Consider the following 13715-nt stretch of genomic DNA (forward strand, 5'->3'; position numbering starts at 1 on the left):
CGGAATGTATTCAGACCACTTGACTTTTTCCACATTTTGTCACGTTACAGAGTTATTCTAAAATGGATTAAAAATAATTGTTTTCCTTATCAATCTACACACAATACCCCATAATGACAAAGCAAAAACAGGTTTTTAGAAATGTGTTAAAAATAAAAAACAGAAATACCTTATTTACAAAAGTATTCGGACCCTTTGCTATAAGACACGAAATTGAGCTCAGGTGCATCCTGTTCCATTGATCATCCTTGAGATGTTTCTACAACTTGATTGGTGTCCACCTGTGGTAAAATAAATTGATGAGACATTATTTGGAAAGGCACACAACTGACTATATAAGGTCCCACAGTTGACAGTGCATGTCCGAGCAATACCAAGCCAAGAGGTCGAAGGAATTGTATGTTGAGCTCCGAGACAGGATTGTGTCAAGGCACAGATCTGGGCAAGGGTACCAAAACATTTCTGCAGCATTGAAGGTCTGCAAGAACACAGTGGCCTCCATCATTCTAAAATGGAAGAAGTTTGGAACTACCAAGACTGATCCTAGAGCTGGCCACTTGGCCAAACTGAGCAATCGGGGAGAAGGGCCTTGGTCAGGGAGGTGACCGAGAACCCGACGGTCACTCTGACAGAGCTCCAGAGTTCCTCTGTGAAGATGGGAGAACCTTCCAGAAGGACAACTGTCTCTTCAGCACTCCACCAATCAGGCCTTTATGGTAGAGTGGCCAGATGAAAGCCATTCTTCAGTAAAAGACATGACAGCTCATTGGAGTTTGCCGAAAGGCACCAAAAGGACTCTCAGACCATGAGAAACAAGATTCTCTGGTCTGATGAAACCAAGCTTGAACTCTTTGGTCTGAATGCCAAGCATCGTGTCTGGAGGAAACCTGGCACCATCCCTACGGTGAAGCATGGTGGTGGCAGCATCATGCTGTGGTGATTTATTTTAGACCAGAGACTGGGAGACTAGTCAGGATTGAGGGAAAGATGAACGAAGCAATGTACAGAGAGATCCTTGATGAAAACCTGTTCCAGAGCGCTCAGGACCTCTGACTGGGGCGAAGGTTCACCTTCCAACAGGACAACGACCCTAAGCACACAGCCAAGACAACACAGGAGTGGCTTCGGGACAAGTCTCTGAATGTCCTTGAGTGGCCCAGCCAAGAGCCTGTACTTGAACCCGATCGAACATCTCTGGAAAGACCTGAAAATAGCTGTGCAGCGACACTCCCCATTCCAACCTGACAGAGCTTGAGAGGATCTGCAGAGAAGAATGGGAGAAACTCTCCAAATACAGGTGTGCCAAGCTTGCAGCGTCATACCCAAGAACACTCTATGCTGTAATCACTGCCAAAGGTGCTTCAACAAAGTACTGAGTAAAGGGTCTGAATACTTATGTGATATTGTGATATTTCAGTATATGTAATACAATAACAAAAATGTCTGAAATCCCGTTTTTGCTTTGTCATTATGGGGTATTGTGTGTAGATTGATGAGGGAAAAAACGATTTAAACAATTTTAGAATAAGGCTGTAACGTAACAGAATGTGGAAAACGTCAACAGGTCTGAATACTTTCCGAATGCACTGTACTTATCATTATGGACGATTTCACCAAAATGTCTGCGATAAGTGATCGGTATGGTCTGTCTTTCATTTTCGTTTTTCATCCCAGATCTGATCAATAAGACAGATATGGCACAAGAACCAGTGTTGTGAGATCAGGGTGGCAGGTAGCGTAGGGGTTAAGAGCATTGGGTCAGCAATCAAAAGGTTGCTGTTTCAAAACCGTGAGCAAACTAGATTATTCACCAAGTTGGCTTGGGGATTCGACAGCGATCTTAAGCAAGGCACTGAATCCTAAGTCGCTCAACTTCAATGTACAATAATACCACCTAAATTACACCCTTCCCTGCACACTCATTGAGAAATTGTATAGTTATGACGCAGTCCATTTTATTGGTCTCCTCATCATAATCATGCCCCCCCCCCCAGGTTTAGGGGTGCAGAACGTCATTGTCATTGGCTTAGGGGTCACTGTGGTGGTGGTGGCTACCATCGCATTCATCTTCTACAGGTAAGGCACAAGTTAGATTCACCTTAAATCTGCCATTTTGGTGCCTGATTCCATAGAGGGTTGTTTTATCTAGCATGGTATGTTCAGGGTGACCATAGAAATATAATTACTAGAACAGGAATCCCCAGTCAAGTATAACTATTTTTATGAGGGAGACCTCTTACACTGTGTTGCTATCTGTTACCAGGCAGAACAGGAGAGAGCGCCAGGTGAGGAAGAGATGGTCTCACATCCACTCTGACCTCATCACCCCGCTGGAGTACAATGAACGTAGCCTGGTCTCCCTCAAGGTTAGCTAGTTCATCAGTATGCGGCAACCCAAAGCATGTCATCATTGTGTGATCTCAAAGTTAAGTCACATTCTCTAATACGTCTTCCAACTCCCGTCTATGTCTGTTTGTTTGTCAGATTGACGAAGACCACAGGACAAACAAAAGTTATATGATCCGCCAAGGACGCTACGATAAAAAGGTAACTCAAACTTATACAGTGCCTTCAGAAAGTATTCACACCCCTTGACTTTCTCCACATTTGTGGTGTTACAGCCTGAATTTAAAGTGGATTAAATAGAGATTTTTTCACCAACCTACATACAATAACCCATCATGTGAAAGTAGAATTATGTTCTTTGAAATTTTTACAAAGTAATTAATTAAAAATGAAAAGAAGAAATTTCTTGAGTCAATAAGTATTTAACACCTTTGTTATGGCAAGCCTAAATAAGATCAGGAGTAAAAATATGTGTTTTTGTTTAACTTTTATTTAAGTAGGCAAGTCAGTTAAGAACAAATTCTTATTCACAATGACAGCCTACCCCAGCCAAACCCTAACCCAGACGATGCTGGGCCAATTGTGCGCCGCCCTATGGGACTCCCAATCACAGCCGGTTGTGATACAGCCTGGAATCAAACCAGGGTCTGTAGTGACACCTCTAGCACTGAGATGCAGTGCCTTAGACCGCCACTTGGGAGCTTAACAAGTTACATAATAAGTTGCATGGACTCCCTCGGTGTGGAATAATAATGTTTACATGATTTTTGAATGACTTCCTCAAACATACAATTATTTTGTAAGGTCCCTCAGTCAAGCAGTGAATTTCAAACACAGATTCAACCACAAAGACCAGGAAGGTTTTGCAATGACTCACAAAGAAGGGCACCTATTGCTAGATGGGTAAAAATACAAAAAAGCAGACATTGAATATCCCTTTGAGCATGGTGAAGTTATTAATTACTCTTTGGATGGTGGATCAATACACCCAGGCACTACAAAGATACAGGTGTTCTATTCTAACTCAGTTGCTGGATAGGAAGGAAACCGCTCAGGGATTTCACCATGAGGCCAATTGTGACTTTAAAAGAGTTAGAGTTTAATGGCTGTGATAGGAGAAAACTGAGGATGGATCAACAACACTGTAGTTACTCCACAATAATAACCTAATTGACAGAGTGAAAAGAAGGAAGCCTGTACAGAATACAAATACTCAAAAACATGCATCCTATTTGCAACAAGGCACTAAGGTAATACTGCAAAAAAACTGGCAAAGCAATTAACTTTTTGTCCTGAATACAAAGTGTTTAAGGTTTTATTTAGTTAGTATTTATTCGCCCAAAGAAATTAAGTGAAAGACAAAACAGTGCAGATAAAAAAAACTGGTAAAAACAGGTGAAGTTGGAAGCCCAAAAGGGCTTACAGTATATGAAAACCACACCACAAATATAAGTACAAAAAAATAGTTCAATCAGTTAAGCAAAGCATATTCATTATTTCATATTCATTATTATTCATTAATTGTACATGATATACTCAGTATACAATAAAAAACATGTAATGTGTGTTAAAAAAAATTATATCCTAATGATAATAATTAACAATCAATAAGCCTTGACTAATTCCCAAGGTTTGTAAGACAATGGGTTAATAATTAGGCAAGGACTCAGCTTTCTGCAAAAGGTCTTGTACAGTTTATTCAGAGAACATTCTCCAGTTCATACACAAAACATCTATTATATACCAGGCTCCTCATTTACACACACACATTACACACTAACACTAAGGAGAGTTCATTGTTCTTCCCTAGAACTCTCAACACCGTAAAGTCTTACCCAGCTGACAGTTTCAGTACTCTGGGATTAGGGAAACCTGGAAGGTTCAAGCTAGGTCAGGTCAACCACAGTTTAACAGTTCTTGATGTTTACTTAAACACACAGACCTCCATTTCTCTCTTATCCTAGTCAATCTCATGAGACTTATGCATAAAACCCTTTAGTTACTCATTCTACAGGCTATATATATCCATGCTACATAACTACTAATTAATCATGGATTATTGATTCATTTACCTTTATTAGATAATTCTCTTATCAATGTGTTATATAGATGGATTTCAGAATTAACCTGGAAGAATCCATTGAAGGGTTTAGGTAAACTGTCTGGGAGTTATGAGTATTTTGTAGATGAAAGTGCATAATTAGCGTACATTAATGTCATCAATAGACAATAGATTAATTTTGTTAAACAAAGGTGCAGATGGAGCCAGGTAATTAGAGCAGGTGGCTAGTCTTGCAAATGTATTTTGTATGTTGAGTAACTTGTATAGGTAGGAGGCATATGTACTGGGGATATGGGATATGGGTAAATTAAGCTTTAGCGTAGAGTTAGGAAGCAAGCCTGATGAACCAAACCACCAATCTTTCTGATGATACCAACAGATTTCATCACTTTGTTTGGGGCAAATCCAATAGAACACATTACTGAGTACCACTCTCCATATTTTCATGCATAATGGTGTCTGCATCATTTTATGGGTATGCTCATAATCGTTAAGGACTGGGGAGTTTTTCAGTATAAAAGAGAAAAAGAATGGAGCTAAGCACAGGAAAAATCCTAGAGGAAAACCTGATTCAGTCTGCTTTCCACCAGATTCTGGGAGATGAATTCACCTTTCAGCAGGACAATAACCTAAACCACAAGGCCAAATCTACTTTGGAGTTGCTTACCAAGAATACAGTGAAGGTTCCTGAGTGGCCGAGTTACAGTTTTGACTTAAAATACATGGCAAGATTTGAAAATGGTTGTCTAGCCATGATCAACAACCAATTTGACAGAGCTTTAAGAATTTAAAAAATAATAATTGGCAAATGTTTTACAATCCAGGTGTGGAAAGCTCTTAGAGCTACCAACTTTTATCTCTCTTTTACTGGATAGAGCTAAACACTTGCCAGGACTTGGCCATTTTATCAGGAAGGTGAAGAATCATTATACAAAGATGGTCAAATGGCTCTGTAACATGACAAATGATCAAATTAAATAGAGATATGAATGAGAGGGAGCATGGTTAAAGTTTTGATGTAAATCGGCTTGAAAATATATGGCAGGACCTGAAAATGGTTCTCTAGCAATGATCAGCAACCAGAACTTGACAGAACTTGAAGAATTTTGAAAAGAATAATGGGCAAATGGTGTACAATTCAGGTGTGGAAAGCTCTTCGAGACTTCCCCAGAAAGACTCACAGTTGTAATTGCTGCCAAAGGTGCTTGCACAAAGTATTGACCCAAGTATTGGTGTGAATACTTATGTACATTTCTGTATTTCATTTTCAATAAATGTCTTACAATTTATAAAAACAAGTTTTCACTTTGTCATTATGGGGTATTGTGTGTAGATGGGTGAGAGAAGATTTCATCCATTTTGAATCCAGGATATAACACATCAAAATGTGGAAAAAGAGAAGGGGTCTGAATTCTTTCTGAAGGCATTGTATATAGCTCTTTCTATGTGTATATATGTCTATATAGTACCAGTCAAAAGTTTGGATACACCTATTCATTCAAGGGTTTTTCTTTATTTGTACTATTTTCTACATTGTAGAATAATAGTGAAGACATCAAAACTATGAAATAACACATGAAATCATGTAGTAACCAAAAAAGTGTTAAACTAATCAAAATATATTTTATATTTGAGATTCTTCAAAGTAGCCACCCTTTGCCTTGATGACAGCTTTGCACTCTCTTGGCATTCTCTCAACCAACTTCAAGAGGTATTCACTTGGAATGCATTTAAATGAACAGGTGTGCCTTGTTAAAAGTTAATTTGTGGAATTCTGTTCCTTCTTAATGCATTTGAGACAATTGTGTTGTGACAAGTTATGGGTGGTATACAGAAGATAGCCCTATTTGGTAAAAGACCAAGTCCATATTATGCTCAAATAAGCAAAGAGAAACGACGGTCTATCATTACTTTAAAACTTCTTCGGGATCGGTGTCCCTTCCATGGGACAGTTGAGCTAACATAGGCTAATGCGATTAGCATGAGGTTGTAAGTAACAAGAAAATTTCCCAGGACATACACATATCTGATATTGTCAGAAAGCTTCAATTCTTGTTAATCTAACTGCACTGTCCAATTTACAGTAGCTATTACAGTGAAAGAATACCATGCTATTGTTTGAGGAGAGTGCACAATTTTGAACATGAAAAGTTATTAATAAACAAATTAGGCACATTTGGGAAGTCTTGATATAACATTTTGAACAGAAATGCAATGGTTCATTGGATCAGTCTAAAACTTTGCACATACACTGATGCCATCTAGTGGCCAAAATCTAATTTGCACCTGGGCTGGAATAATACATTATGGCCTTTCTCTTGCATTTCAAAGATGATGGTACCAAAAAATTGTTTTTTTCTTTGTATTATCTTTTACCATCTCTATTGTGTTATATTCTACTACATTACTTTCACATTTCCATACACTTCTGTTTCCTTTCAAATGGTACCAAGAATATACATATCTTTGCTTCAGGGCCTGAGGTACAGGCAGTTAGATTTGGGGGGTTTTTTTAGGCGAAAAAGGAAAAAAATGGGCTAATCCTTAAAACATGAAGGTCAGTCAATCCGGAAAATTTTAAGAACTTTGAAAGTTTCTTCAAGTGCAGTCGCAAAAACCATCAAGCGCTATGATGAAACTGGCTCTCATGAGGACCGCCACAGGAAAGTGTTGTGGAATATTCTAATCAAGTGAGAGAGACTTTGTAATTTTTTCAAACAATCATCTGTATTCAATATCGATTAGTTATTGCAATAATGCTGCTGGTCAACCCAACAGTCTTGCTGTTGGGGCGAGTAACCTGACCTTTACACAAATGCAGACACTAAGAATTCTTAGTCATTGCTGGTTCCACCCCTCCCATGCAGACCAAGGGGCAACATAAACCACTCTGGGTTCATCCGGTCGTTATCTGCACGGGGTTGTTGTCTTAACCCCACCCTAGCTTATGTATTACTCTTGTTAGAACCAAGTATTGAGTTTATTCTTGTTAGAACCAAGTATTGAGTTTATTTGTTATAATTAATTGGTATTATATTTAAAAGGTGATTGAATTGCTCCCGAATTGTAATGTTGTTAATGCATTTCTTTTGAATAAATATTTCTTTAATGTATAAGTGAATAGGTTGGTTTACTTTTAAGTTTAAGTTTTGACCAATAAGGTCGCTTGTTAAGCTGTGGCCAATGGGAGTTGACCTGGTTAACGGGAGGCCTGGGAAAAAAGAGAGGGAGAGAGATGCTGAGAAAAGGATGGACATTACATTATGACCGTTGGTGAAGAAAAATTATAAAAGAAGACGATAAAAATAGAACAAAACCCATACCTATCAAGTTTTGAAGGGAAATACCGATTTTATTTTATAAGAGAGTTGTTATAATTTTGATAAGAAAGACTTAGTAAAGACTGAAGCTATGGTCTCATCGTGGAGGTATTTGACAGCCTTGAGGTTAGCCTAGCATCGTGTGACACCGAGAGATAATTGCTTGGGAAAGATTAACGAGTTCATGTTCCCATTGGATATCGGTTACTGCTAAAGAGTACTGTCTGCATTGATAGCTGTGCTTGCTGTGGATCTTGTGAGGAAACCTGCAAGGAACTGCCCTACTTCACTGAGGGAATATCTACGAGTAGTGAGTAACCACAACGGTGGGGTGCTTCGGGACTTTATGTGTGTCGTAATTTTTTTGAGCTCCAACGCGCGCCAACAGGTTAAGCAAGCTTGAAATAATTTCGACATGGGTTGTGCACAACTCATTGGGGTTTATTATTTTAATTTATTTTGATATGGTGCATTGAAAATATAATAATACACATCTTGAACCTTATGTATGTTGCCTTGGTGTAGTCATTTACTGTTTCAATTTAATGCATGGGAAAGTATATCCTTATACAATAACAAAAATCTATAATAATTTCATCTGAAGTTAATACCCTATTTGTCATCACCCTAGATAGTTTACAACAGGGATTCTTGTTGGAGATGTCCTTCTCACCTAACATCCCATGCTGTTGAGATATTCTACGCAAGTTAATATCGTGAAAGTCAAATTCGAGCCTGGTGAGAGGGTTACACTTAGTTTCCCAGATGCCAGGAGGATTTAGAGACAATGAGGCATTGTTCTACTCCTAAGCTATCTCTAGTAAAACACTTTCTTGTCTATGTAATGCATTTGTCAGCTCAAGCCATCTCTAGTGACCATACGCCCAGATTAGCTGCAGGGAACTAGAGTGGAGAGGAGGACAGAAATATCTTACGTAATTTTTCTATCACATTCCCCAATTTTGAGATATCTCTCAACTTAAAAGAAAAATTACAATGTTTAAAAAGACTTTGCAATATCGCAAAAAAAAACTCAGCAATCTAAGTCAGAGTACATTTTTCATCAGTACGAAACTGTAACGGGTTGGTAGTCGTGGTGAAGGAATGAGGCACAGGAAGCAGCGAGCACAGGGTAGTGGCGTATTTAATGTACACTCACACATAAAACAAATATTCCCAAACACAGGGGAGAAAACACACACGGCGTAAAACAGCGCCGACACGAACATGAGCCGTCAGTACTGAAATAATCCCGCACAACACGGAAGCGGACCAGCTAAATTAAATAGCCCCGCTAATTACCCAAACTAAACACAGGTGCACAAAACCAAAAATAGGGAAAACCAAAAAGGGGAATCAGTGGTAGCTAATAGGCCGGTGACGACGACCGCCGAGCGCCACCCGAGCAGGAGGGGGCACCACCGTCGGTGGGAATCGTGACAGAAACAAATCATCATGTTGATACTGAGCACACCCCCATTGGTTAGCATAGTAGAAACTAAAATTAGCATATCAAATCCAGGTAGTGACTCCCGGTTTAAGTAACATTTCTTCCATTTAGTGCCTAATGAACATGACCCAGGACAAGCATCATGATTCCACTATTTATAAGGCAACACCCATGGCTATGCGCCATTAGCACAAACCTGCTATAGTTCCAGAGTATTATAATTATCGTCAACAATTGCAATTTGGCAATGGATATAAATGAAATAGATTAGGATCAGTTTCACTCTCAGTATCAGAGTTCACCCTCTCCATTCACCAGGGCATGCTGAGAATAGTATCAATCTCTTTGTTACACAACTTCTTTACACACGTCACAATCAGCATAACAACAATCAAAACAATCAATCCATAATACATTAATTGCTTCACTCATAGTTATTAACATACTAAAAACGTACTCAAATCAATCAGTCAGTTTTTTAAAAATCATTCAGTTTCCAAATCATAAAACAAAACAATGAATTATCCAACCAAAATGTTGAATGACATTATTCAGTGATTCACATTGGTTCTATCACTCAAAATTATAACCCTCAATTTAACACACATCAACACTGGCAGAATGAACATTTATTTTAACATACAATATATTTAACCTATAATTCCAATATTAACTTTCTCATCATGATTATAATTCACAGATCAGTATCTCAATGCATTCTCAGCCTAAATTACTATACATTTAGCAGTGTTTAGACCTCCTCAATCAACCTGATACCCCAAAATAAAAAAAAATAAAACAAGTCTAAACCTATTACAGGCACAGTTGACCAACCCCCTCCCTTTCCCGACACTCTTCTGGCATTTTTCTTCTTCAGATAGCTTCACAGTTCAAAGTGAATGGCCCATGACAATGTCCCAATTTCAATGTCTCACCTGAGCCCCACCACAACGCCTATTATGTCTTGTCCATTTGCCCACTAGTATACCAGCAACATAAGAGAAGTTTTGGAACAGATCTCTCTTCATGCTCACTCCACATGGATTTATGTTGTACTCCTGAGAGAAGGGCTATAGAGAAAAAGTAGTTGATATTGGATACTGTACACCAGTTGCTGGCTCGGACTCAGATCTCTCGATAGAAGTGGTGCAGGACAGGGCCGTATTGAGCGCCATTTCTTCAGCCGGTTAGAGGGCATTTTGAGGTCCACACCATTTGGTCAAATGATCCCTTCCATGCATCTAGATACCATCTGTAGTCACAATCCATAATCTTGAGAAAGGACCGATCAGAACAACAGTTTAGTTCAGTTAATTTCTGATTCAGAAAATCCAGACAAGCATTGACTGCATGACAAATGATTACTTTTACCAATATTCTTAATACCAATTTCTAAAACAAATGTCAAAGAAAATAACATCACATTCTGTTGAAACAATTTTTCCAAATTGGCTTATACTCCCCCTATGACACTGTCAACCTCATCGCAGAGTCATAGGATCAGGAAATTATTCCGATCATCCAGCAGACCCAATCTGGTGAGATTTATATCGAAACAAAACAGACAAACAACAATACACTCCTTCATACATCATTCGATACATTCCTACATATTACTCAAGGTGTGTAAACTTCAATCCAAAAACCTCAGACTGGTAATTCCCCCATTTTGCCACATAACTCACAACGTGATCAATGTATAAAAAAACAACAACACTGCAAATCAAATTAGAATTACTACCCTTAATAACTCCATTACATTTTGTTTTACCCAGAACCTGATTCAAGGAATAGAAAAATAGACCAGAGACAGAACTAACCTTCTCGTGGTCCGAATCACACATAACTACTAACTATAAACTTCTCCATAATTATCAGTATCATAAATTAACTTCAAATCATCATCCAATGTCTCTCAGCTTTCCAGCGAGGGTGATCAAACCACACTAGAAAGTCAGGACAGAGGTCAGAGGACATTCAAACCGTTCAAATAAGTGTTTCTTTCTCTATTAGACCAATTATTTAAAAACAGTCAAACATTTCATACATTTACATTTACATTTACATTTACGTCATTTAGCAGACGCTCTTATCCAGAGCGACTTACAGTAGTGAATGCATACATTTCATACAATTTCATACATTTCATACATTTTTTATCTGTGCTGGCCCCCCGTGGGAATCGAACCCACAACCCACAATTTCATATCCAAGGTCACAGTAAGTTTCTTCAGTACATTTCTTATCAAAAATAATTCACGTGTTCATTTAAAACTCCACATGAAAATTCCATGTGTGTGACACTTTAAGATATATTTTCTCTAACCGTGAAAAACCCAATAAAACCAAATGAAATAACATTTTGTTAGATTCTAGTTTGATAACTGTTAAGCAATCCAAACAATTCAAATTCAAAATTCCTACTTTCCAATTAACTTACTTTCCTTTGTTACCTTCACTAGTCTACATCTCTGTTTCCTTTAACTCAGAAATCCCTCTACAATCCCTACTATACTCTACCTCTGTCTTTCCGTCGAATGTTACTTTACCAGGTGAACAATTTTATTTTTAAATTATAGTAAAAACAAACATAACTTCTGCTCACAGGGAGGACACTTTAATTACTATGTTACCTCTTGTTTCTCTGGTTGTACTTTCCCATATGATGCCTTGTGACCCTGCTCTACCAGTTTACTAATGTGGTGATGTAATTTTTCTATCTTGAAAGGAAACCCCAGAGTTACCTCTGCTGCAGAGAATAAGTTCATTAGAGTTACCAGCCTCAGAAATTGCAGCCCAAATAAATGCTTCACAGAGTTCAAGTAACAGACACATCTCAACATCAACTGGTCAGAGGAGACTGCGGGATTCAGGCCTTCATGGTGGAATTGCTGGAAAGAAACCATTACTAAGGGACACCAATAAGAAGAAGAGACTTGCTTGGGCCAAGAAACATGAGCAATGGACATTAGACAGGTGGAATTCTGTCCTTTGTTCTGATGAGTCCAAATTTGAGATTTTTTTGTTCCAACCGCCATGTCTTTGTGAGACGCAGAGTAGGTGAACGGATGACCTCCGCATGTGTGGTTCTCACCGTGAAGCATTGAGGAGGGGTGATGGTGTGGGGGTGCTTTGCTGGAGACACTGTCTGTGATTTATTTAGAATTCAATTCAATTTGACCATGAAGGAGAGTGATGGAGTGCTGCATCAGATGACCTGGCCTCCACAATCAACCGACCTCAACCCAGTTGAGATGGTCTGGGATGAATTGGACAGCAGAGTGAAGGAAAAGCAGCCAAAAAGAATGATTTATTTCAGCTTTTATTTCTGTCATCACATTCCCAGTTGGTCAGAAGCTTACATACACTCAATTAGTATTTGGTAGCATTGCCTTTAAATTGTTTAACTTGGGTCAAATTGTATTTATTTAATGTATTTATTTCACCTTTATTTAACCAGGTAGGCCAGTTGAGAACAAGTTCTCATTTACAACTGCGACCTGGCCAAGATAAAGCAAAGCAGCGTGACACAAACAACAACACAGAGTTACACATGGAATAATGAAACGTACAGTCAATAACACAATAGAAAAAGTCTATATACAGTGTGTTTCAAATGAAGTAAGATTAGGGAGGTAAGGCAATAAATAGGCCATTGTTGCAAAATAATTACAAGCTAGCAATTAAACAGTGGAGTGATAGATGAGCAGAAGATGAATGTGCAAGTAGAGATACTGGGGTGCAAAGGAGCAAAAAAATAAATAACAATATGCGGACGAGGTAGTTGGATGGGCTATTTACAGATGGGCTATGTGCAGGTGCAATGATCTGTAAGCTGCTCTGATAGCTGATGTTTAAAGTTAGTGAGGGAGATATGAGTCTCCAGCTTCAGTGATTTTTGCAATTCATTCCAGTCATTGGCAGCAGAGAACTGGAAGGATAGGCGGTCAAAGGAGGAATTGGCTTTGAAATATACTTGCTGGAGCACGTGCTACGGGTGGGTGCTGCTATGGTGACCAGTGAACTGAGATAAGGCGGGGCTTTACCTAGCAAAGACTTATAGATGACCTGGAGCCAGTGGGTTTGGCGACAAATAGGAAACGAGGGCCAGCCAACGAGAGTATACCGGTCGCAGTGGTGGGTAGTACAGTTGAAGTCGGAAGTTTACATACACCTTAGCCAAATACATTTAAACTCAGTTTTTCAAAATTCCCGACATTTAATTCTAGTAAAAATTCCCTGTCTTAGGTCAGTTAGGATCACCACTTTATTTTAAGAATGTGAAATGTCAGAATAATAGTAGAGAGAATGATTTATTTCAGCTTTTATTTCTTTCATCACATTCCCAGTGGGTCAGAAGTTTCCATACACTCAATTAGTATTTGGTAGCATTGCCTTTAAATTGTTAAACTTGGGTCAAACGTTTCTGGTAGCCTTCCACAAGCTTCCCACAATAAGTTGGGTGAATTTTGACCCATTCCTCCTGACAGAGCTGGTGTAACTCCCTCATGATGTCATCTATTTTGTGAAGGGCACC

The 13715-nt window shown here is 38.7% G+C and overlaps 1 protein-coding gene across 3 annotated transcripts in view; it reads left to right on the top strand.

Moving 5' to 3' along the window:
* Positions 1–13715, top strand: part of LOC106589536 (guanylyl cyclase C) — a 31478-nt gene that overhangs the window by 8844 nt on the left and 8919 nt on the right. For all 3 annotated transcript variants that reach the window (XM_014179640.3, XM_082970368.1, XM_014179636.3), the window contains 3 exons: positions 1995–2076; positions 2264–2366; positions 2485–2547. In XM_014179640.3, the coding sequence (XP_014035115.1) occupies positions 1995–2076; positions 2264–2366; positions 2485–2547 (248 nt within the window). The remainder of the gene's footprint in view (positions 1–1994; positions 2077–2263; positions 2367–2484; positions 2548–13715) is intronic.

This window comes from Salmo salar, chromosome 28 (assembly GCF_965601325.2).
Source record: "Salmo salar chromosome 28, fSalSal1, whole genome shotgun sequence".
NCBI classification, from domain to species: domain Eukaryota; kingdom Metazoa; phylum Chordata; class Actinopteri; order Salmoniformes; family Salmonidae; genus Salmo; species Salmo salar.